This window comes from Trachemys scripta, chromosome 10 (assembly GCF_013100865.1).
Source record: "Trachemys scripta elegans isolate TJP31775 chromosome 10, CAS_Tse_1.0, whole genome shotgun sequence".
In the NCBI taxonomy this organism is placed as follows: domain Eukaryota; kingdom Metazoa; phylum Chordata; order Testudines; family Emydidae; genus Trachemys; species Trachemys scripta.
In genome coordinates this window covers 21,516,909-21,543,310 of record NC_048307.1, presented here as the reverse complement: position 1 = coordinate 21,543,310, position 26,402 = coordinate 21,516,909, and the positions used below count along the sequence as shown (strand labels likewise).

Sequence of the window (26,402 nt, the reverse complement as noted above, 5' to 3'; positions counted from 1 at the left end):
TTATTCCTCAGCCTGAGCCCCTCTAAAACCTATACTGACTAGGTACTTATTCCATAGGGTTTCTGGTTCCCTGATAAACTGGATAGGGAAGTGGACTATGGAGAAGAAATCCCTCAAAGAAGCTGGTGAACAGGGTTAAGGCTTCTAATGTCTGGTAGAGTGAGGAGAGAACATCCCTTTACCTTCATATGAGGGGAGTGTGGTGGTGTCCTACTCATGGGCTGGGAACCAGCTGTGGAGGCCAGGGGTGGGCAGCTGATAGCAGGAAATGATTAAAGAATCATTGAAAAGCACTGTATGAGTTGTTGCCAGATGAGTTAAATTAATAAAGCTGCAGTGTAATTAAACCTTGCATCTTGTCTTTTTTTCCTGAATGTCCAGGACAATGGCAAAAGAACTCACTGGTATAAGCTGTGTCTTCACTAGAAAGATTTGCTAGTATAGCTTACCAGCAAACCCCTTCTAGAGACAAATCCTAAATCAGACTGTAGAAATAAGATTACAACAGCCAGTTAATAGCTCATCTCCGATTGACATATTCTTTTAGAAACGTGTTATACATTATCACCACTTCTAGATATATATAGTCTTCAAAAATGTGGAGAGTTAGAACTCAGAGATCCCCAAACTAAAGGTAAGTTTGACCATTGTAAATGCACAACATAAATAGAAAGAAAAAAAAAGTCAGGCACTGGTAAGAACAACTGCACCAAATTCATTCCTTTAAATGAACACATTTAATTAATTTGTGGGGAAATTACAGAATAAGATCTTCAGGGCAGGGAACATGTCCTAAGGATATATCTAGACCTTAATACAATTGGGTCCTGTATGGGATCTTTGGGCGTAACTATGTTACAAATAATAATGCTGTATCAATACTAAATGCTATTTTTCCTTAAAAAACACAGAAGTCCAGTATAAAGTAATGCTAAATTTACTCTATAGAAACAAAAAGCAACTTAAATATTATACTTGATTTACTTATACCACCTTTATTGTATCACTGTCAAAGTCACATTTTCATGCCCTTCACTTTCACCATGTGCAATTCTGAGAAACGTATGAGGGAGCTGATCCAGCTGACAGGCAGTACAACTAAAATGACAGTTCTTGTACTCCTTAGTGATCCAAACACCAGAAGATACAGATGTGCATCCTGGATTTGTTCCACTGTTTACTTTTCTGAAGGAGTCTGCAGGATAAACGTTCATGACAGCCATAATCTTTATAAGAAGATTAATAGACATGATTTTTCTTCTCTTCTTACAATCACTTGTGTGATTTATGATACTTAACAGCAGCTACTTATGATTTCTGGCCTAAGAGCTTTACATTTAGCCATGAAGCAATACTTTTTTATACAAAGGGGAAAAGAGTTAGACTGTTAGGGTTCTAAAAAGCTGAGAAAAGCAAGGAAACGGAGGATCACATTCCACACTTTCAAAAATCCTGCAGACCTCTGTAATAACTAGTCAAATGGGGTGACAGAAGCACAGCATTACAGCTGTAACTGCAAAGCTTTTGTTTTTGGTCTATTTCACCTAGAACCAAAACATATTGAATTTGGTTTCTGCAGAATAAAATTTTCTATTTGAAGGCCTGCCATAAATAGTACACTTAGATGAGTCCCTGAATGAAGCATTTAATGACAAATTCATAGGTAATTTAAATACTTATGTATGTACAGTAAACACTAAAAGACAGTGCACAGTAAAAATCATGAGGCCAAAAATGTCAAACTCAAATACAGCAAATATATACATTTTTTCTGTACTGTAGTACATGCAGGTTTCAAATCAGTGAATTGCTAAAATACGTATTACTCTTAACTGGTACATTGTCAAGACTTTGTAAATGTCAAGTGTTAATCCATTAGTGCTTAGTGACTGGAAGCTGCATTTATCCCCATTGGCAAAAGCAGGCTCTGAGAGGCAACTGTCCTTTCAAAGTTCTGCACAAAGCGTACCTTTTATAACAAGTGACAGAAATTATTGAAGAGAAATTAGATTTCTACTCCTATTCTGTGCTACCTAAAAATGCTAAAAGTCAGCTCTCAGGTGAAAAGAAGCAGCAGCACTGAATCTACGTATGTATCTTCCATTCAAGGCACTCAAGTGTCAAGTATTAAGACATTTAATAGATTTCAGGTTTTAAAAACTCTTCACTTTTCAAGAAAACTTCACTTTTGAACAATAATTTTATATGCTAGAAAAAAATCCTTTCATACAACAGAAAGACCAACAAACCCAAGAGGGTGCCACTTTTATGTAGTCATATTTCTGACCAAAACAGAAACTTCTGATAGGAAGGAGGATTGTCAAGTTAATGAGTCATCCATAGTTATTTTTCTTTAACCAGAGGCACAGAATTATGAGCATTTTAACAGCTGCCCCACTGTCAATGGAAGAGCTATAATTTAGGGAATTCGTATCATGTTGACAGAAAGGGTGGTTTATGGATATTAAGGGCAAAAGCAACATATTATGCAAAATGACACCTGTATTCCACCAATCTGAAATTTAACACATCTTCACTTATACAAGACAGTGTACATGTCTATAGCCAGTTTCTCTTATTTTAAGAGATTCTTCTTCATCCTTTAGCACCTGATTTTGGTAGGTCCTAGGACACCTTTCATTTAAAGCTGAACTACTCCAGAGATGGCAAAGACACTAGGAAGAATAAAATGATGCACTAATTAATGCTGTTTAAAGACAACTTGTCTTTTGTACACAAAACTTGTTTTCAACAATAAAGACCTTGGAAATGTTGAAATATGGTGGAATGACATTAATAGGACACAACTGTCTATACCAAGAGAAAATTAATATCTAATAAACTTTACCAAAGTACTATTTAAGGCACATCAATATGGCCTAATTAATCATCTTTTGGTTTTCGCTTGAGAAATGGCCTCTGCATAGGATATGTGAATGAAGTCATAAAGCTGCTTAGCATTGACAGCATTGCCCAGAATTTCCGAGAGTTTGTCCTGTGACAGAGTTACCAGCTCTGAAATGCTCTTAACGTGGCTCATTAAGACACGGCAATTTTTGGCATTTACACCTGGTATTTTTAATAAGAAGTCCTGTGGGCCAGGGTTATACTTGTCTGACTCAGGAACGATTTCAGAATCTGCTGTAATGGCCATTGCTATTGCTGCATCAGGCTGTGGCCTGTTCTGTTTCAACTCCTCAAACAACTCAGCAGTGGCATGGGGAGACGGACACCACAGAATACGTAACCTTGGGAAATGAAGAGTAAGAAGCGTGAGTTTAGAAGTAACATCGTTACTGGAAATCTCTTGATGTAGAGAGCCTCGTGAAGTGAGAGAGAAAGATTTGCTAGGGTCGAATTCAATCAGAAGAATTGGTCGCTTATAATAACGAGACATAGAAATGCATTGGGAATAGAGCCTCCCATTATTTAAGGAACCGATCAAATCGCTGATACTCTTCCGCTCTATGCAGATATCAGGGGTGAGAATGTAATCTCCAACTTCCAAAGTAACAGGTTCAATGTCAATGCCACGACGATGAATCAGAGATGGAAGCTCACTGCGAAATTCTCGCATATCCACTATTATAGTTTGTTGAACGCTCTTCTGTTCCTGTCCACCTAATGAATAAACAATTTATAGTGAATCTCTTTCATATGAGTGACCGCTGTATTTTGCATAAGACCACACATTTAAAATTCTGCAAATACTTTTCTAAAATCTCAATGTTCAGGGTTTGTCATTTAATTAATGAATTAGAGAAATCCTATAACCCAATATGAAGTATAGTTTGAATATTAGGGCACTAACATCACATCCAGAGTGTTGTTTTTTTTTTAAAAACCTCAAATTGAAAAAACACCTTAAAGATATTTTCATTGCTTTCATAATGGATGCATACCACCCCTTCACCCCAGAGATCCTTAGTATGAGATTTACTATACCATTGAATCAGCCTATCACTAATTAAAAAACAAACAAACTAGCATGCACCTACTAGACAAAGTTTTAAAATGCAGCTGTATTGAGCATATATAAGAATTTACTAAAAAGGCTTTGCAAGATCTGTGAGCCTTGTGAGAGGAATTTAAACTACAGTAAATGGCTATTGAGTAATTATGATTCAACTGCTGATCATGAGAATTTTAATCCATCTGCAGACAAAAATCTATTTAAACACATTGGGCAAATGTAGGCCAAAAAAGTTGTACTCAAAGAAAATTATGCTTACCTTAAGCTCTAAAAAGCAAGGAACATTGACAATTTGGTATGAAGCTGTTCATATTTACTACCAACCGTCCGCCACCCAAACGGGATAGTTTATCATATTATTGATGTATCTGGGCCTTTACATATTTGCAGGAGGACAAGATTCCACCCTTGAATATAAACAAGTTTGGCTCAAGAGCTGGTATAGATGGGGCTGGGAAAGATATAAGTGATGGAAAGCTAAGTGAAAGTAGCAAGTTTTAAGGAGGGATTTAAAATATAAAAGCAATTTAGTTTGTCACACAAACTATAGTTCCAGGTGTGGGTGGAGGGTGGTCAGTATTAAACTGAAAGTGGGAGGAGACAAATGGAGCATAATGGAGAACAGATTAGGTAGAGCATATGGCAAGAGAGGAATGCTGAATGAAATGAGAGCCAAGATGTAGGCAGGGGCAGAACTGTGAAGATGATGGCAGGGGCAAAGATGAGAACAAGGAGTTTGAATTTCTAAGGAAAGGAGAGAAAAAACTGTGAAGAGACTGAAATAAGGACAAACATTGTCAGAGTACAGCAAAAAAAGATGATTTTTTTTCTGCAATGTTTTGGATAGAAAGCTTAGAAGAGACACGTATTGAGGATGTATTATGTATCTCTTCTCTGCTTTGTATCCAAAACACTGCAGCAAAAATCTTCTTCCTTTTGCAACCACTCTAACAATATTTCCCCCTTATTTCAATCCCTTCACTGGCTTCTTCTCTCCTTTGAAGAAACTATTTGTGGAATACCCAAAATTAATGAATACATTTGCTTTTGAGGTTGAAAACTAAACCTTAATCTTCCATCAACAGAGCTGTCAGTTGGCTGTATTTGCACATTTGTTAGGTATTGGCTGAATTCTGTTTACCATAAGAACAGTCCTTTCTATCAAGTTTTTGGATATTCATATTAGTTTTCCAATATATGTTTATTTTTCGACATTCTAAGTAGTATATTCTGTGTTCAGTTTGCAAATGAAACCTATTCACTCTATAAGTCAATGGGAATTTTGCACATCTATCAAAGGAACAGAAGGCCCTGATGGCCCAACTTTTCTGCTTTAAAAGGACAGCATCACTTTAAACTCTCCCCCTTCTTAAGTCTTCACACAGCAGGCACCATTCACTCTGGCTGAGAAGAAATAAACAGGCCTCCTTACAGAGTCAGTTAATACAGCTACTTTATGAGTCAGAGGAATTGGCGGTGTGTGCTGCACAGCACTGCTACTTTCCAAAGCTTATAGCACCGCTTCTGCAGCACTTCCAAACATTACTGGCCCAGGCAACTAGACTTTCAGTCAAAAGAGATTTTTTTATAAGGCAGTGCAGGACATTTAAGCCACAGTCCTGGCTTTGCATGCAAATTTGACCAAATTTAGTCCCAGAGCAAGTGATTTCAGCTCCCAATGAAGATAATGGGAATTGCACCCACTGCCAACAGAGCTGATTTTTGCCCTATGTATTTTTAAATGCTCTGACAGGTATCTTGGAGCATTATGTCAGGCTCTGTACGAAATCCTTTTAAATTGCACCCAAAGGTGTGCTAAGCACAAAATAAGACAGATTCTTGTCCTGAAATGCATGTGGTCTAAGTAGATAACACATTCACACAGGTGTTCAGAGAAAGGATATGACACAAGATGACTATAAGCAAGAATTTAGTTATACTTTAATCATATTCTAACTTGTTCCTTTTTTATCCTTATTAGCTGATCTTTTAGACAGTTAACTCCTGCATGTCTTTTATAAATTTGAGCCTTTGATTAGTACCCTAACCTTCTTCCCACTGCTAAAAAAAAAGCCAGCCACTTTCCCTCTTACTGCAGCACATGTAGCCTTGCCCTGAGGAGTCCACCCCTAGACCTCTTTGTGTTCACTCTCCTCTATACCTTGACTTATATAAAACAGTTGCATCTTGCTCTTGTGGAAAGATATTGCTGTCACTCCCATTCTCTTTCTGCCTTAAAATCTCATAATGAGAGAGAAGGGACAAGTTCTTTTGCCATTGAAATCAATTGGAGTTTTATTATTACTTTAACAGGTGAATGATTGAGCTCTTATCAATCAATTTGAAACATTAAACCAATACACTGCAAGCCATGACATCTTCCCTCTAATCCAGGAGCGTAGGATATGACTCTCTACAATACTCAGCCGCAAAGATGGTTAGATTTACATGACATTTCTACAGTGATCCAAGGTGCTCCATTTTCACCTCTAAGGGCAGGGTGCACTGATTCTGTAGCACTTCCTAGACTCTGAGGACAGAGATCTGAACTCAAATGCCAACGTGCTACTGCTAGACCATTAAGAGCATGCATGACAGATTTCTGAAATAACAATATGCTAGATATTTCTGTCAAACACTTCTCATTATATAACCCAAAGCCCTACAAGTAGCTCCAGGAATTGCTAAAACTCACCTGCTTTGCGTGTGTCAGTAGAAACAGTTGCAGAAGTAGAATCTCTTACGAGATCCAAGTTTGTTTCATCTCTGCCTTCTCTTTCCTCAGGGATAACCATGCTGGCCTTCTCTCTAAAGAATTATTACCAGAGGAACAGAAGCATTTGGAATTACTTGCATTATATTTCGTAGCTATTTAGGCCTGGGTTTTCAAGGATGAAAGTATGACAAATACTACAAAATATTTTTTATCTGGCTAAACAGCAACAAAGAACTCACATAGATTAGTATATTGCCTGCAAATCTGATCAGAATTACAATTTATTTTATCTTCCAGATCATTAAGGACCAGATTCTGCTATCCTTATTCATTATGTACTTTACTCTGTGAAGGAGACTCATGTGATTTGTGTGGGATTCCTCCTGAAATAAGGGACTAAACACATGACATTAGCATAATCTAGCCCTAAATATCAGCACAAACACTGAACTCTGTGGTGCCATCCCAAAATTTAATGCTCTCTCCCTCCCATGAAACTACTATATAAAGCCATTAAAACCCACACAAGTTGCTCGGTATCTTGCAAAACTTACTATTCTGGAAACCAAGAACAAAATTTAAGCTAGTTTCCCATACAATATTGGTACACAGCTGTGAATATCATCCAAAAGGCTGCTTGAGCCTGTCAAATTTCTGACTTTTTGGGCAAACAGATGTTTCAGAAGAGGACTGTGGAAGACTCTCTGATTAATGTTGAAAAACTAGTAAAATTGGAAGCTTACACAGACATTTTACATAAATAAGAAAAAACCTATATTTAAGAAGTGGACATTAAAAAACAACAACCATGAAACAGTTGATATACTAGAAAGCTGGCAAGCCCACTTTAAATTACCGAATGAGTTTTTCAAAAGCTTCTTTTTCTTTTCTCAGCACAGTGAGATAGCGCTGTTCTTCTGTCGAACCTCCATATATAAGGAAATAAACCCTGTAGGTCAGGAAACAATATACTTCAGGTCACAACACACACAATTTTATCCTGAAACCAACATGAACATCAGTATTTGAGATAAGCAGCTTTAAGTGCTTGAAAAATAAATATTTGACTAAAAATAGACTCCATTATTTACACTTCTACTAAAGTTAAACTGATCAAAATTCATCTGTTAGAGTTCTTCTATCCAAACTACTTCCATTTTTCCAAAAGAAGGATAAGTATTAAACTCTGGAATGCAACTGGAGTGGATGAGACAGTTTCCTACTCAGAGCTGGTTTACAAGACAAGCTAGTCCTTTTACAAAAAGCAAGGAGGAAATAAAAACTGAGAGGTCATGTCTTCCTTGCAGTTACATCCAGTCTTCACAGAATGATTTTTAGAAAATAAATGAAGAAGTGGGACTACTTTAAAGAAAACACTATGAAAGAACATAAGTTATGAGAAAAACAACAACTGAGATTTAGTATAACTTCTCTGTAAAGGGAATCAGCGGGTCCCCTTTTGCAGGTAAGTATCACATTCACCACAGCCATCATGTATTTTGCATAAACATACACATGTGGACAAGTTAAGTTTCTATCTATAAACATGCCCATAAACAACTCATATGGATTCTACTGGGATACCTGTAATTAGTTTGAAATATTAATAAAACTATCAACAAATGTCTTCAGCATGTCTTCAGCAGAACCGTGTTCAATTTTTGCTGTATCAAAATGTCAGACAATTATGTCAGTTGATATTCTTCTGCACCTCTTCCAAAAATGTGTGGGAAAAGCTATCTGTTCTTTCGCCCATGTGATATTTACTGCATCTGGCTTTCCTGCCCTCTCCTAAAGGATTGGGGTTGACATTATTTGACTGCATGCAACTCCACAAACAGGTGCAATAAATTGGATACTTAAAAATAAGATCCATCAACTAATGGTCCAGCAGCTACACATTTAAAATATCTTGTGATTGCTGCAATTTGAGGTACACTTTTAACCCCATCCTCCCCAGTTGGACCTTAACTCAGTATTAGATATAGATTACTTTCTCTATAAAACTGTTCTTTCAACTGCAAGGTGTACACATATTTATACTTGTATACTGATTTGAAAATTACAAGCTATACTGCTAGCTTTACAAATACAAGGTGAAAACTGAATTTTTACATAGCTGAAAAGTGTTTTTTCCAGCTAAATATATAATTATAATCAATTACACAGAATATTTATCCTAAATCAAATTAATGACACCACATTGATAGCAATGTATTTATAGAAATTAATGTTGTAATTTCATTGTAATCCCTTATACATGCCAATATATAATGCTAGTGACTGTGCTACTGTACTTCTTCTCTAGTATGTAATGTACATTTCATGATTTAAGTGATTCTCATGCACTGCTATACATAGAAGAATACCTGTGAATCTAAGGGCTTGTCTACATCGGGAGTTCTGGAATATCTATTTCTGATTAACTATTCCTGATTAATTTGGAAGTGGATTAAGCTAATTTTGAATACGCCACTATCACTCTAGAATAAGGGTACATCTACACTACAGCGGGGAGTCGATTTAAGATACGCAAATTCAGCTACGTGAATAGCGTAGCTGAATTCGACGTATTACAGCCGACTTACCCCGTTGTGAGGACGGCGGCAAAATCGACTTCTGCCGCTTTTTGTCGGCGGCGCTTACTACCACCTCCGCTGGTGGAGTTAGAGCGCCAATTCGGGGATCGATTGTCGCGTCCCGACGGGACGCGATAAATCGATCCCCGAGAGGTCGATTTCTACCCGCCGATTCAGGCGGGTAGTATAGACCAGGCCTAAGTGTGTTATGGAGTTAATCAGAAAAAGTAAATCCTCTTTAAAAATCACACCCTACCTTATTGTAGATTAACTTCCAGTAAATCATAGCCTAACCTTGCATGTGAGAAGTCAAGCAGTCATGCAAGTCAAGACTATTGCACTAGTTCAAGGGGGCAGAGAGTTAGCACTGTGTTCAATTTTAACTTTTGCATTTCCTGATATTTTTGCATTTAAGTTTGTACCCTTTATGCTGCAATAAATGCAAGATTTGTATTTTATCAATTTATCCAGAGTGAACAACTTACATGGAGCTATTTCCACCATCTCTCCCCACCATGTTCAAGATATATCCAAGTGTTGTTTTCTTGATGACATATTTGAAGTGTCATTAACATTAGAAAACTTGAAGCAGAATGATTCTAATTTCCTAATCATGTTTTCCTGTACCTGACCTAACAATATGTTTCAGAATAATCTGTCCAACAGCAGGGTTAGGCTTCAGGATGAGTGTAAAGAATAAACTCTCAGAAGGAGCATACAAATATGAAAACAGAGGAGCTTGGTTGGGAAGCAGAGAGAATTTATACGTACAGTCAACATGAAACGTTTTATACATACCTAGTACTAAACCTCCCCTACACCACCCAAGAAGAATATCTACAAGATTTAATGGGAGGTCTCTAAAGCAGGGTACAATATATGTAATTGATTACTGGTGTATTGATAAATTGTTAAGGGGGTTTGACATCCACTGGAGAAATAAAATTTTATATTTTTAAGAATGGTAAATTACAGTCTACATGTTTTTCAATTTTTAAACTGAAAAAGAGACAGATTAGGAATTAGATAGAGGAAAACTAAATAAAGCCATTAATTGATTTTCTGGGTTCACTTCCAAAAGACCTCAACAATGAACATTTTGTTTTTGGTTTTGATTTTTTAAAGAGCTAAAATTAGAGCAACTGCATTCTGTTATTACCAAGTCAACTTGCCTCAAGGGCTTCCCAGGCCTGCTTGCCTTGTAGATTTCCAGCTGCCGAACAAAAGTTAGTTCTGCATCATATAGCACTACATATCTTGGTTCCACTTCATGCAATACGCGAGTGAGAGCATAGGGGTCACTACAACCCTGCAATGGATGAATAATAGTTAGGGGGGTTTTGAAGATACCATAATAAGCATCTGATGCTAAGTTTAGATGGAAATCTTCAGGTTTGGTTTCCTCTATACTGATTTCTTCGCTGCTGCTTAATTCCTTATAGCCCTCCATCTCCTCTCTTATGTTTTCCTCCTCTGTTTTTCCCATCATTTGGGTTAGAGTCAAGTCTTGTTTCTTCATGATTTTGTTTTGTTTTGAGGAGGCCTCTACTTTGGCTTTTTTCGCTTGAGGTCCTTTGTCCGATCTGGCATTTCCTTTGGACTTGACAGCTTTTCTATCCTTAATCCATGCTTCTCCAGCTCTTTCATCCTTTCCAAAAGTTTTGTTATAGAGCCTCATTAAAAGTGCCTCTGCTCCAGCAATAACATACTCTCTCAGTTGTGCACAAGTTCGGTCATCACTGGCACAAATAAGAACTTGCCCTGCAGTTAAGAAATAATATTATATTTATAATTTGTTACACTGCACTTTTTTATATCCAATTACAAGAATCCTCTTGGGCAGAGATATAAATTGTTTTAAAATGATCTCAGAAGTACGCTTGCCAAATGTCTTTACACTTTTTACTAGTAGTTGCTCTGGAATTTTGGGGACAGTCTAAGTTGCATGATCTTTTGTTTTGAACTGAACAAAAATCAAATCACAGGAAGTCAATGAAAGTTCATTGTTCTTTACTCCTAAACTGTCAGAATCAGAAATGTTTTTCTTCTGACCAATTGAAATGAGACAGATGTAGCATATAGTGTAACTCCCCCCACCCACCATGGAATGAAATGAAAACCAACACATTAACTAAAACTGTTCTAATTTTCAACCATTTCCATCTGCATATAATGCTATTGTCCTTTGGAGTCCCTGACTCTCTTTTTGCAGACTGAAGCTTCCCCACAAGCTGCTTCAGGTGGACTCTGACCTCAGCGGGGGGTGGGGCCAGCTGATGCTACCATAAGAGCACCAGGGGAGGGGAGAAAAGAGTACTTGTGCCCCCTCATTGCCTCCCAATAGAATTTGGTTCAGTTTAGGGGAAGAATAACTCAACAAAGAGGTGAGACAGTAAAGGAGCTAGTCAGGAGCAACTATGCACCACCCCCACAATCCAGCATCTACAGCACTCAGAGAGTAGAGGGGTGCCAAGTAAGGTGCCGCACTCTCACAATGGTCCAAGCTTCACAAGATGGAATGAGTTGTAGCTCAACTCCACCAGATTTTAAACCCAGAGCAAGATCATGGTATCCTCCCAAACCTGGAAAGGAAGCTACACTCCTAGGAAGTGCAAGTAAGTCACACTCTTGTGTAGCGCCTATGGTTTTGGAGGTTTTATTGAGGGGGAGCTCTACTTGTCAAATGTTTAAAAGTGCTGTAGGACTTCCTCTTCAGAAGGCTGGAGTATGTACAACTAATACAAGCTTACAAATAAGGTATACTAATTGTCATGGTAATTGACATGACCATGTAACAATAGACAAATATAGTTATTTCAAATATTCTAGTTGTTTTCAATGGGAGCAGAATTAAGGGTGCTTGGGTGACCTTAACTGAGTATTGGCATCACTTGAATGTTTGGGTCTGGATTTTTTGAGGATAAAATGGAAGGTTAACACTGAACTTCCAGGGTAATGTTCGTCTCTTTTTATATTTTTTATTGAGAAAGCTATTCTCAAGGATTTTTGGGATGAAGTTAGAGTCTTTAATCCTTAAATACAGGTTAATTAAGTGCTTTGTCTGGGAAAAGTTATTTTCCACATATGGCTTAATCATATATCCTCTACCTCACACTTAGCAATAAAGAGGAGAGGAATGTTTTCACCTCAGGAGCCTTTGTCGGGACCAGTTTTATTAACTGTACCCTCTCTGAAATATAGATATGCTTGTATGCAAGAGACTTAATTAAGTTTGCAGAGACTACACACCTATTCAATCCCTTCATTGATATTTCACTATATACAAGCTACTAGAGGGGTCTAAACAAAGAGTCTGCCTGTTCAGGAAATATCTTAATCTAGGTAGATTATGGGTGGGATTTATAAAAGCACATGATTTAGGAGCACAAGTTCCATTAAAACTCAATGGACCTTGTGCTGCTAAGTCACTTAGGATATGTCTACATGACAGACTTCTACCAATATAACTGTCATTCAGGGGCTCAAAGAAGTGTGAGCCCTAACCAGACTTCTGCTTGCACAGCTATGTCGTAGCATAGAGGCAATTATACCAGCAAAACTGTGCTTTTACCAGTATAGCTTTTTTCCACTTGTGCAGGAGATTATACTATATCGTTACAAACCACTGCTTTGCTGGTTTAGCAGTATCCACACTAGGACCAATTTGCTGATATATATCTCAGCATTCCTATCCTGGCAAAACACTTACAGTAGACACATCTGCAATGGTGCTACCTCTAGAATCTAATTGATTAGGAATATAGGCTCCTAACCTGTTTCACTTCACAGTTGTCTCTAATCAGAAACCATAAGAGATGAGTGAAGGTGGTGGTGGTGGTGGTGGGAGGAGAAGACAGTTGCGGTAAAAATTTTAATAGTCTGTACTGTTTTATCCACTTGACTACCATAATTATGTTTGGTTGGCTTAAGAGATACTTTTTTAAAGCAGGCATGCTCCCAACTTGTAGGTATTTCCACAAGTTAGAGTCCCTGTGTGCATTCTCAGCCTCCTCCAGGTGATACTGCATACGGTTGCTCCTTAAAGTACTGTGTGGCAAAAAAGAGTGGAAGAGGGCCTGACAGGGAGCAGAGAGCGTCCCTACCAGGTCAAACAAGGCAGGAGAAAGGAAAGATTGGGGGAAGCCACCAGGGCTAGAGGGGCATGGGAAAAAGAGGCATATCAGAAATGAAATGAGAATAAGAAAATGGACAGTGAAAAGATAAGATGGTGGCAACCATGGCACCAGGGGATAGAGTGGGAGAGGGCTAGGATGTCCACATGCCAATCATAAAGAAGTAGTCAACACAAAATGTTGGTTGCAACACTGATTTTAAGTTATGGACTTTCATGTGTTAATGTGTTCAAAGGCACATTTCAAGCTCATAAATTTACAGTGCTTTCAAAAGCTCAGACCTTTTTATTTTACACAGAACTTTTCTCTCAAATTCATAAATATTACACATCTAGTCCTTTGGTAAGATATATTTCAGATACATAATTGCAGTTCTGTTCTCTTAAAAAAAAAGATTAACCAATGAGAAACATTTAGTACTCTCTTACCTGGCCCGCCAAGAGCCTCACTGTTATTGTTCTCAAATTCAATTTCTTTCAATACTTCTCTTAAGGCCTCCCACTTTGGGTTGCTTTCTAAGACCAGTTCCCTTTTCAGTTCTGAAATACAATAAAGGAGAATTAATTTAATATAGCAGCTTTCACATCAACATACTCCTAAGAGCTTCAAAATAATGGGTTAGATGCTGATAATGTAATGGCTCTTGGCAAATTCAACAAGAGCCCACATTTGCAACTTGTTATGCTGGGTGGTGGTATAGCTATCATATAAACCTATTTATGGATAGGGATGAATGCTATTTTGAAACAAAGATAAACATTCATATTTTATTTGTTTAATTTAAAAACTCTTAATTATAAGATTGCTTTTATAACTGTGACTATACACACATTTATATAAAATGAAAATAACATCAGACTAATATTAAACTAAACATTTTAGTGGCTCAAGAACAATTCTACAGGACCTCCATCAGTGACCTGCTATGCAACCTGGGCAAGTCACTTTACCTCTCTGTGCCTTTGCTTCCCCTCCCATTCTTTGTCTTGTCTTGTCTATTGTAAGCTCTCTGGAGCTAGGACTATATCTCAATGTGTTAGTACAGCACCTAGCACAACAGGGTCCTGATCTCAGTTGGGGTATCTAGGAGATACTGTAATACAAATGTACAGAACATTAGAAACAGCATAGTTTTGTAAACTGAACTAACAAACCAGTGAATTCATGTCTTCTTTCTGAAGTTATGAACCTATCTTTTTAAGTGTACCAGACTAAGAACTTTTGATTTATATTTTGGATTTATAATTAGCAACAGCAGATAGTCCTGCATGGAGTAAATTCATGCTTCTAGGTAGTCGGCGTGTGCTTTGCCCCTAGACCTCCTTACAAACTACTAATGTTACCTAACACCTATATAAGGCTTTCCAGTAGTAGATCACAAAATACTTTAAAAAGTGGCTAAAGCACAACTATCCCCCTTTTACAGATGGGACTCTGACATTTAGAGATGAAGTAACTTGGCTGAAGAAGATTTTTGAAGGGATCTTTTAGTAAACATACTTCAGAATAAAGACAAATTCATTGAATTTGAGTTTTTGGTTCACAAAGAAGTCAGCATTAGAAATGCTCACAATACCTTTTTCCTCTTTTATATCCATTTTTTCAGATACTTTGCTTTTCTGACTTATTTTGTCATCTGAAATGCGATAAACTCTCGCTCGAGCATTTACAAACATTGAAGTACTCGAATCAAGAAATAGCCACCCTAAGAGGTAGAGGAAGACAATATTAATAGTCAATTAGACATTTGCAACATGCCCACTTCAACCCCCTCAAAAAAAGAAAGCCCCAAATCTTCCATCTGAAACAGTTGCGCTACATGCTTGTTATATAATTACTGTCCTTGCAAGATACAAAAATGCAAGTTTCTGATATATTTTATACATTAAATAACAGCAGTTAAGTGGGAGGGTGAAAGCATTAACTGTCAATAAAACCTCCGTCCTTATGGCTAAGTACATAAGCTTAATTAGAAACTTTAGTATGGCTAGTACGGGTTTTTGATTATTCAAAAATAAATCAATCAATCAAGGTTTCACTCATGTATTAACTTCTAGGATGTTATTCACCTCATACCTGAATTCTGACCAAATGCTTTTTCAGTTGCTCTCAATGACTCCACAAGGTTAAGAAAAGTGACACAATCATACTGAGTTAGATACTGTAGCAAAGTACGTAATATCTTCAAATCCTGAACCAAAGATTTTGTCTTAGCTCCAAGTTGGTGCCAAAGAGGATCTAAATAGTGACGAATTGTCTAGAAATATAAATTGGAAAGTTACGTGTTGCAAACACAAACTGCAGCAATCTATGCTGGAATGCATCAGTAGAGCCTCATGAAACTTTTTAAAATATTTTTTTGATATATTTTTCAGGAATTTATTGTTCATTCTTCCCTCTCCCCCATAGGGAGGGGGTATGGCTCCAGCCCCCTGGGGGGTGGGAGGCCCTGGGGGTGTGTTTGGTTCCTGCCCCAGGAGGGAGGAGAGGAGACCCTGGGTGTATGTGTGTTGATTCCTGCCTCTGTGGTGTGAAAGGCTCTTGAGGGGGTGGTTGCAGAGCAAGCCTATCCCCCACTCACCCTGGAACAGTGGAACCTGTGTTATGGGGCTGGGCCTGGCATCCTGCTCCAGGTTTTGTTACCTGTAATACGGGGTAGCAGTACCACTCACTCAAATTTGGCCTGACCTCCCTTCTGTCATGATGATAGAAGGGTGGCCAGGCCAAACCCCAGTGGTGCTGTGGACACGCACACCAGGTCGCAATGCCTGGAGCAGGGAGCTGTGCTCAGTCCTGCAGGACAGGAGTTGCCACTGCAGGGTAACTTTTTCATTTTATTTTGTTTTAATCTTTGTTTTATTTTGTGTTATTTCATATCTGCAAAAAACCACACGGGCTCTACACATCAGCCCCTTTTCTTTGTAATAGATTTAGGGCCTGAATCAATGTCCACTGAATGTTTCCACTGACTTTCATTGAGATTAAAATAGCTAGAGACATAAAGGGTAACAAGAAAACATTCAATACATACATTAGAAGCAAGAGGAAGATCAAGGACAAGGCAGGCCCGTTATTCAAGGGGGGAGGGGGAACAACAACAGAAAACGTGGAAATGGCAGAAGTGCTAAATGACTTTTTGTTTCTGTTTCCACCAAAAAGTTTAGTAGCAATTGGGCATCTAACTTAATGAATGCCAGTGAAAATGAGGTAGGATCAGAGGCTAAAATAGGGAAAGAACAAGTTTAAAATTACTCAGACAAGTTGAATGTTTTCAAGTCACCATGGCCTGATGAAATATATCCTAGAATACTCAAGGAGCTGACTGAGGAAATCTAAGCCATTAGCGATTATCTTCAAAAAGTCATGGAAGATGGGTGAGTTTCCAGAGGACTGGAAAAGGGCAAATATAGTGCCAATCTATAAAAAGGGGAATAAGGACAACCCAAGGAATTACAGACCAGTCAGCTTAACTTCAGGACCCAGAAAGATAATGGAGCAAATATTTAAGCAGCAATCTGCAGACACCTAGAAGATAATAAGGTGATAAGTAACAGTCAGCATGGATTTGTCAAGAAGAATCATGTCAAACCACACTAACAGCTTTCTTTGACAGGGTATCAAGCCTTGTGGATAGAGGGGAAGAGGTAGATGTGGTATATCTTGTCTTTAGTAAGGCTTTTGATACTGTCTCGCATGACCTTCTCGTAAACAAATTAGGGAAATACAACCAAGATGAAGACAGTATAAAATGGGTGCATAACTAGTTGGAAAACCATTCCTAGAGAGTAGTTATCAGTGGTTCACAATCAAGCTGGAAGGGCATATCCAGAGATCAGTTCCATTCAATATCTTCATCAATGATTTAGATAATGGCATAAAGTACACCTATAAAGTTTGCAGACGACATCAAGTTGGGAGGGGTTGGAAGTGCTTTGGAGGGTAGGATTACAATTCAAAATGATCTGGACAAACTGGAGAAATGTTCTGAAGTAAATAAGATGAAATTCAATAAGGAAAATTGCAAAGTACTCCACTTAGGAAGGAACAATCAGTTGCACACATACAAAATAGGAAATGACTGCGTAGGAAGGAGTACTCTGGAAAGGGATCTTCGGGTCATAGTGGATCACAAATTAAATATAAGTCAACACTAACCATGTTGCCAAAAAAGCAAACATCATTCTGGGTTGTATCAGCAGGAGTGTTGTAAGCAAGACAAGAGGTAATTCTGCTCTACTCCAAGCTGATAAGGCCTTACTTGAAGTATTGTGTCCAGTTCTGGGTGCCACATTTCAGGAAATATGTGGACAAATTTAAGAGACAGTTTAGACAAGAGCAACAAAAATTATTAAAGGTCTAGAAAACATGACTTATAAGGGAGGATTGAAAAGATTGGGTTTGTTTGGTCTGAGGAAGAGAAGACTGACGGAAGAAGATGATAAAAGTTTTCAAGTACATAAAAGGTTGTTACAAGGAAGAGGAGGGAGCAAAAATTGTTCTCTAACTCCTGAGGACAGGACAAGAAGCAATGGGCTTATATTGCAGCAAGAGAAGTTTAGGTTGGACATTAGGAAAAACTTCCTAACTGTCAGCGTGTTTAAGCACTGGAATACACTGCCGAAGGAGGTTGTGAAATCTCCATTATTGGAGATTTTTAAGAGCACGGGACTGGACTAGAAGACCTCTCAAGGTCCCTTTCAGTCCTATGATTTTATAGGCATTGTATCAGGCCCATAGTGTCCAAGTACAGGTATCATTACAAGTGTACAGAAGTTTTATAACAAAACACATTATAGTTCTTTTGCCAAAAGTACCCAAATAAAAACATATTTAATAGTTATAATATTTACAATAAGTAAATGAGTATCTTGGAAATTTAGTGAAATATATGCAATTTTATATAAAACACAACTGAACAATTAACAGATATCTGCATCCTCTACTGCATTAAGTGTAGATTTTTACTTCAAACACAACTGCTGGGAGAAGGAAAGAGACAAACATACCTATCTAATTTCACTTGAACTGCCCTGTGGCCTTAGTATTCAGTACACTTTATTCAGTGAAAGAAGAAAGCACCATAATATTATCTTATTCTCAGAATAGACGAGTACCCTAGAGATGGGCAATTTTGGTATTTTTATAAAACAAAAACATTTTCTACAAAAAGCCAGAAAGCCTCATGTTAACATAAAAGCAGAGATAATGAATGTAAGTAAACTGTGTCACAAAGTGAATGTTGAAGTATGTGGTTGTACTCTGCAAAAGTACATCAACCAAGTTGCAGCTTTACTACCAATGGCAATATAAAACATTGTTAATGACATATAGCAACTCGATACAAAACAAATACACCAGGGTATATGCTGCTTTCCATGCATAGGAAGAGATCCTACTAATAAGAACATGAGCATGCTGTCAAGAAAGAAGTACTGTATACCATATTCTCTCTTCTTTAATATTAAGGACATATTCTGAGCAGAAACTGTATAGCCATCTTAAATCTTTAAAATGCTATTATGACACAGTGGGTAAGATAATATATTTTATTGGACCAAATTCTGTTGGTGAGAAAGACAAGCTTTTGAGCTCTTCTTCCCCCTTTTCTCTCTAATATCCTGGGACCAACCCAACTACAACACTGCATACATTAGTACACAGTAACAGATGGTAATTATAAATCTTATTTTCCCATTCGATATAGCTAGCTACAAAAAATAAGGAATTAAACATAATAAAGACTAGGTAGCTAAGCTACATAAAAATAATTTAGTCTTTAAAATGTTAAAAATTGCCTCATTATTATTGTGTTACCATAGTCCTAGTTATGGAGCAGGACCCCACTGTGCTAGGTACTATACAAACATAGACCAAAAAGATGGTCCCTGAGATTACAATCTAATTTTACAATGGCAACTACACACAATCAACTCTACAGATTACTACAATTCTCAATTTACAATGGCAAGGAGCATGCTGAAAGTGAGGTTTTAAATTGCTTCTAGTTATTTTTCGGAATTATAACAGTACATTATCGTAGAGAATGCTAACTAGTAAAATTACCTGCATTCTTTACAATTACATCATAGCAAACAAAAACAAAATTTACCTTGTCAAAAGGTTTTCCAATAGCATTTTCTAATGATAAGTCTTCTACTTCAAGAGCTGGGTTATAGCGTTTGAGTTCTCTCAGACACACATTCAGGATGTCCAGTATAGAGGTCTGGATGGTGAGCATGGCAGGGGTCATGGATACATGTATTTCCACCACTTCAGGTTTGTGTTTCTCTAAAAATGTATTCACTGCTATATGAAACCTAGGGAGAAAATAGCCTATGAAGATTTATATGAGCAGTACAGAATCCTTACAGGCTTAGTGCCACAATTATTTAATACATTCACATAAAATGAGGTTTAGAATCAGTGTAAGTTAAACCACCAAGCTAACCGAAAAGTGCACTGTGTTCTATAGAAGTGAGGGTAGTTGCCAGTGTGTACGATCAGCCTCAAGAAACTATGCTTTGATCACACCTGTATTAGTCCTTGTCAAGTATCAATAGAATAACAAAGCTCATACACATACGGAGATGGAGAATTACAATATTATATAGTAGAATTCCATTTATCTGGTCTAATTGGGACTGGGGCCAGATCAGAACATCAAAACTCCAGATAAACTGGAGAATAGGAAAATGCAATGCTGCAGCACCATCTATGGGCCACAGGAGAGATCACCCGCTTCTGGCCCTAGTCCTGGTTGTTTGGTAAATACGGAGAGATGGTTAAGGGTGGGTCAGATAAAGGGGGTTGTATTGTATTCAACAGAATAACCATGGATAGGCCAAATCCTGCAGTCCAGTGGAAAGGAAAAATCCCATATGGCAGGCAGAAGAATAGGGTCTAAATCCTGTGTAGCCCAAGAATCTACCAATAAATCCTGTAGACCCCCAGCCCTCCATACAAGTATCAGGACCCCTTTATAATGCTCCTCTCGGCTATTTTATACCCCAGTACATACAAGGGAATTAATGTTGATAATGGAGTACGGCATAAGGAGCAGTTGCTCGTCTTGTCTGCCCCCTCCAAACTTAAGTGCACATCTTCCTGACCCACTGAACCTCCAACTTGTAGAGGGGATTTCATGATTTAGAAGCAAGAGAGCATTGTGCACAGCCCCTGTTCACCCTTTCCTGCCCCAATTAAGCCCACTTCTGCTCCCTTCTACAACTAAAACAAAAGCTTCTGAAGTTACTGCTTACAGTGGCATGTGACAGACCACAGGAGGAAAAGGTGAATGGACCACTTGACAGAGTGGGCTAAAGAAACAGTAAAGTGGGATACATCAGATGACTTTCCTATCCAATGCAAAAAATGTTCTCTGCATTTTCAATGTTCATTGTCTCACCTGGAGTAAGACAAGAGATTTCGATCCTGTTCCAGGCTTTGCTCTGACTCATTATGAGACCTAAAGCACATCAAACTCTGTGCCTTAGTTTCCATCAGTCAAATGCAGATATTCTTCAGACGCTATATACATTTAAAAGAAGATCTTAGCTTTTGATTTAAAGCTGGATGTTGAAGACATAAACCTAAGAAAAACTACCACAATCCAAAAAATAACACTCAGTTAATAAAAATACATTGTGAAGTAGCAAGGCATCTTACCTTGGCCAAAGATAAAGTTTCCGTACAAAGAGATTTCTCATCACTCTTTCCACATGACAAAAGCCAGTATTAAAGGCAATGGCATTGTCTGTAAAAGCTTTGATGAACCCTTTCTTGTTCTTCTGGCGAAAGAGTCGCAAGATAAATGCTTCCTGACAAGACTCAATGATTCTGTGTGCTTTGTATACCAAAATGCCTGGCAGAAGAAGAGGTTTTCAAGTTACACTAATGGAAGAAAAAGTTAAAATATTGTGTCTATTTTTCCACAAAAATGTTTTATTCTTTTAACATTCTGCAAATATCGAATCATGTAGGACCAGACACCACCCTTGACGTTGCAGGGAACTGAAGCGTCTCCTGAGCGACTCGGGTGTGTGTGTGTGTGTGGGGGTAGGGGAGTGGTGTGGAGGGGGGGGACGGACACGACTGGTACCTTGTCCCCAGTAAGCCTCAGTGTGTTTCAGTAGGACCCCCCCGCTGAGCCAGTGGCAAGGTTCTACATTGTTGTTGGGGCCGTCCGCCGCTCTGCCCTGCAACCAGGGGCGGTTCTATAGACTCTGGCCATTGGGCTGCTCTGCCCCGCAGCCAGAGGCGACCCTATAGACTCTGGCCATTGAGCCGTGCTGCCCTGTAACTAGGGGCAAGCCTATGGACTCTGGCCACTAGGTCGTGCTGCCCTGTAACTAGGGACAGCTCTATGGACTCTGGCCACTAAGCCATGCTGCCCTGTAACCAGAGGCAACTCTATGGACTCTGGCCACTAGGCCGTGTTGCCCTGAAATGAGGGGCGTAAACCCTCACAGACCTCATTTTAATGGGGTTGCCAGGGCCAGCATTAGACTTGCTGGGACCCAGGGCTGAAGCTGAAGTCCAAGCTTCATCCCCACCCAGGGTAATGGGGCTCAGGTTGCAGCCCCCTTTCCCCTCACCCAGGGTGGCAGGGCTTGGGTGCCAACCCCCCTACCCCCCTGGGGTCATGTAGTAACGTTATTGTCGGGGGGGGGTCGTGGTGAAAAGAAATTTGAGAAACCCTGATGTATACACTTGACACAATAGTCTTTGAATATCTCATGTATTCATAATATCTATCACAGAGGTTTCTTCAGTCTAGCAGACAAAGGTATAACAAGATTCAATAGCTGGAGGTTAAAGCTGGACAGGTACAGATTAGAAATGAAGAGCAATTTTTTTAACAGAGAGCAATTAACCATTAGAACATATTTCCTTGGACGTTTTCTCTAAAAGACTTTCTCTAGTTCAGCCATAGCTATTGGACTTGAAACAGGAATTAAATTCAGGTAAGTCCTCTGGCCTGTGTTACGCAGGAGTTCAGACTAGATCTCAACTGTCCCTTCTGGCCTTATAATCTATGCTTAGATTGTAAAATGTAAGATTTTTTTTCATAAAAGAAATGGATACATTGTTTGCATGTCTAGAGATATTAGATACATTTAAAAAGGAATGAGAACTTCACATATATTTTTTTCTAGAATTATTCCATCCTTTCCATTATATCCAATACCATTTCTAATATTCCAACCAATGTGTATAGCAGGAAATTAAACTATAATAGCTATGGTCACACTGACATCTAGTGGTAATAGCATCAAAAGAAAAGACGAAGTTATAAATGACCTGCAAAGGATTTTTTTAAAAATTGGTTTATGCCTTTTTTGTTATTTCTTTTGTAAAAAGGCCTAAAAGATGGGAGTTGGGAGGTTCTTATTTGTTCTTCGAACTAGAAATATCAAGAATGTCAAGACTCATCTACCCCGGTTTTGCTGTAGGACCTCTTAAAGGTTCTAACATAGTGGGAGCTCTCACACATTTATTGAAGGGATGGAATATTGGATCTGTAACAAAGATTCACTTTCTCCAAAGTGTGCATTTATCAATTATGTTTAAGCATTAACAAAATCCAGAATTTTATTTCTGGCTAAAAATTCCTTCCTCTTCCAATTTTCAATTTTGGGGGTCTTGTGTAATTATTGTACTAGCTCTGCAATCACTAGTGTGTCTTCTAGGCTAGACAAGATCTAAAATTCTAATATTAATAAAACAACTAGAAAAAACACACAACAGCTTTCAAGTCTAATTCATATAAAGCAGAATAAAAGGCTACAAGCTTTTCACATTGCCTTTAACACAGGCATTGTTACTGCAACTTTCACAAAGGCCTAATTCTTCAGCCCTTACACCCATCAATTGGACTACCCATAAGTAAGGGTTGCAGAACTAATCCCTGTGTGTATAAGTGAAGTAAAAGGAGTATAAATAGAAAATTCTTAGCTTGCTTTCACTAAACTCTTACCAGTTATAAGATCTGAAGGAATTCTATCTGTCAGGAAATCCACCACAAGAATTCGACTTGTTGCGAAGAGGACACCACCTTGTGTGTAAACTTCATATCTACAGTTGCTTGTAATTTCATTGGTAACACGCCGAGGAAGATGAACAACTCCATCTGACCTCAGCTGATCAATAAAATACTCCTACACCAAACACATGATTAGAACACAGTATTTCACCAGGGTAAATGCTTTGATTAAACAGACGCAAAAAATTACAGATTTCTATAGTCTTTGTTGATTTTTTGGGGGCTGCCATCAAAAATCTACAAAGTAGTAGCCATGATTACCTACATAGCTAGATGCAACAGATATTTTTCTGGTCAAGTATTATGGGTAACATTTTCAAAAGCATCCAAATGACTTAAGACCTTAAGTCTTATTTTTAAAAGTAATTTAGATAAATAGAAGAGTGAAGGACTGACGGTCTTTCTGCTCTGTTTGTACAGTGATTAGCACAATGGGGTCCTGATCCGTGAGTATGGCTACTATCACAATACAAAGAATATATTTCACCACATAGCTGCATTTCAGCAGAGAATAAAGTGACCCATGTGTGTAGCCTATGTATCTGTCTTTAAAAAAGTTTTAGGATCATTAGGATGAAAAGCCCTATATAAATAAGATCATAATCATGTTTTTCTGTGCTTACGTATTATGATATTACATTTGTCTGGGGCCCTTCATCCTAAAAGATCTTAAAACTCTTAAAAATAGACACATATAGACTCAGGCTTTGTCTACACTACCACTTTTGTCAGTTAGGGGTGTGAAAAAACCATACCCCTGATAAACATAAGTTTCAATGGCAAAAGAGCTGGTGTGGACAGCACCATGTTGGCAGGAGAGGCTCTCCTGTGGACACAGCTAATGCTGCTCGTTGGGATGGTTTAATTATGCTGGCAGGAGTGCTCTTTCCTGCCAGCAAAGCACACCTACATGGGAGACCTTACAAAGGTACAGCTGTCCCGCTGTAAGGTCTGTAGTGTAGACATAGATTGAAAACCACTGGTTTAGGGTTTTTTCGTTTGCAGACCCCTAAAACATTTTGAATGGAGGTGTGGACACCTTTGGAAATCTTAAACATAGTCTGCAGACCAGCAGGGGTTCGTGAACCACAGGTTGAAAACTACTGGACTAAACAAAAAGGTCACTTTATTCTACACAGAAATCCAACTGTGTAGTGAAATGTACCGGTAGTAACTAATTAATAGCAAGTATTTGCTTATACAAATGTTTATGGGTAGTTAATAAGTCAGGCTGCTCACAGTAAAGCAAACAAAGTTTTTATTTGATTGACTGTTCACTAGTACTTGTGTACAGTATTTGCCCAATTCCGTTCAACATACACCTCCATCAATGAAACACAATCTTTAATAACCACTGATCAAGATCGAAGTGTATCGGCAACTTCAGCAGCACCGTATCTCCTACCATGTTGCTGAGGCACTGGTTCAGCCCCAACACCTCAAGGCAACTCCCCCTCCCCATCACAACTCGTTCCAGGTACCAAGATGATTGACATACCCGCTCTGGAAAGTGGCCACCACCTGAAACTCCTGAGGAAGGAGAATGCACTCTGAATATGAGGAAACACGGGGGTAGGTTTGGGGGGAGAAATCGCACCCCGATCCCTTAAAGGGGGATTTGGGGCAGGTAGGTGTGTATGTGAGGGAGGGATTTAAATGGCATCCCACTCGCCGTGGGAGTGATTTTGGGGACAGGAGCGCGTATCTGTGTGTCAGGACGATCATATCCCACGCCCCCTGGCGGGAGGAAAGGTTCCCACCCCAGTGAGAGGCGGCTGGGGACAGGTCGGGGGAACTGACCCCCAAGGAGAGACTGAGGGACTGTCCTCCCGCCCAAAGGAGCCTAGTAGGCAGTGACTCTCCCCACGCCGCGGACAGCCGCCCCTCACCTCCTCGGCCGCGCTGGTGTTGAGCACTAGCACCAGGCTGGCCGGCTCGCAGTAGAGGCGGAGGAAGCGCAGCAGGATGCGGTCGATGCCCAGGCCGCGGGCGCAGATGACCAGCCCGTCTTGGTGGAAGAGATCCAGGAAAACCTGGTTCTCGTGCTCCAGCGGCGCCGCCATGACCGGCTGGGCTGACAGACCAGCAGCCGTTGCGCTCGCACGCCCCAGAAGAGCAGAGCATGCGCATTAGCAGCAGTGAAACCTCTGCCGTCAACCCAAACGCCAGGCGAAGGCTCCTCGCCCTAGCGACGGGCGCCAAGCCGCGGCACTAGCGCCACCTGCAGGATGCAAACGCTAGAGGGGAGGGAGCCTCTCGGGGGCGGGGGTGTGTGTGTGTGAGGAGCGGCCTTGCTCTCCCGCACCGTGGGGCGTGTGTCCTCCCAGGCCCCAAGGGTGTAACTCCCACCCCAGCCTGCTTCTTAGAAGGGCAGGAGGAGGCAGAGGTAACCCCCAAAGCCCCAGCCGTGTTCGCGCGCGAGCAGAAAGAAGGGGAGGAGCCGCACCCCCATCCCCAGTCCATACAGGAGAGGAGAGGAAAGAGATTCAGTCCCTCAAGCCTCCCTCAGGTGGGGGAGCTGAGACCCTTCCAGTCCCCTTGCAGTGTGGCGATCCCCGACCTGCAGGAGACAGGTCCCAAGGGCATGATTGTTTGAAAGATGAAACCTTGGGTTTGGGTTTTTGAATAATTACAGGTAGGAGCAGGTGCCTCACAGCTTCCCTCCTGGGGAGAGGGAGAAAAGAGTAAACAGAGCCACCCACAGCAAGGGAGGAATTAAGGCGATCTGGAGCCCTAGGTATGCCCCTCCTGAGGAGGGCAGCAAGTTGAAGAGTTAAGATGAATGAGAAAGTTCACAGCCCTTGAAGCTATTGTTTCAGGCTGTCTGCAGACTCAGCCAGGCATCTTGGGTCATGTTTTCAAGTTTTTCTTTACATGTATGGGGGGTAGAAATATTTTTAATGAAAGCTGAGATTCTATTTCTATCATGTGACCCCGGTATATAGGGCCCCGGGCCAAC

At 39.5% G+C, this 26,402-nt stretch overlaps 1 protein-coding gene across 2 annotated transcripts; it reads right to left on the bottom strand.

Moving 5' to 3' along the window:
* Positions 1-718: 718 nt before the first annotated feature.
* On the bottom strand, positions 719-25,555 carry ERCC4 (ERCC excision repair 4, endonuclease catalytic subunit). 2 transcript variants are annotated; one of them, XM_034784328.1, is made up of 11 exons: positions 25,333-25,554; positions 23,378-23,558; positions 21,067-21,262; positions 19,511-19,718; positions 15,478-15,658; positions 14,978-15,106; positions 13,830-13,940; positions 10,441-11,029; positions 7,546-7,638; positions 6,669-6,781; positions 719-3,621 (listed from the first exon to the last, which is right to left on the bottom strand). In XM_034784328.1, the coding sequence occupies exons 1-11, from the start codon at positions 25,504-25,506 to the stop codon at positions 2,888-2,890; spliced, it is 2,709 nt and encodes a 902-aa protein (XP_034640219.1). In that variant the 5' UTR covers positions 25,507-25,554; the 3' UTR covers positions 719-2,887. The 2 variants fall into 2 exon arrangements, with proteins under 2 accessions (XP_034640219.1, XP_034640221.1); XM_034784330.1 differs by lacking the exon at positions 719-3,621 and adding an exon at positions 3,632-4,424 and having other exon boundaries at positions 25,333-25,555.
* Positions 25,556-26,402: the final 847 nt, after the last annotated feature.

Excerpts from the sequence above, each read along its gene's own strand:
- ERCC4 (XM_034784328.1), bottom strand. The coding sequence starts at position 25,506 with ATGGCGGCGCCGCTGGAGCACGAGAACCAGGTTTTCCTGGATCTCTTC. Across the intron at positions 15,107-15,477 it reads AGCATTTGGTCAGAATTCAG|GGTGGCTATTTCTTGATTCG; the intron begins GTATGAGGTGAA and ends TCTACCTCTTAG. Across the intron at positions 7,639-10,440 it reads AGGCCTGGGAAGCCCTTGAG|GGTTTATTTCCTTATATATG; the intron begins GCAAGTTGACTT and ends CCTGACCTACAG.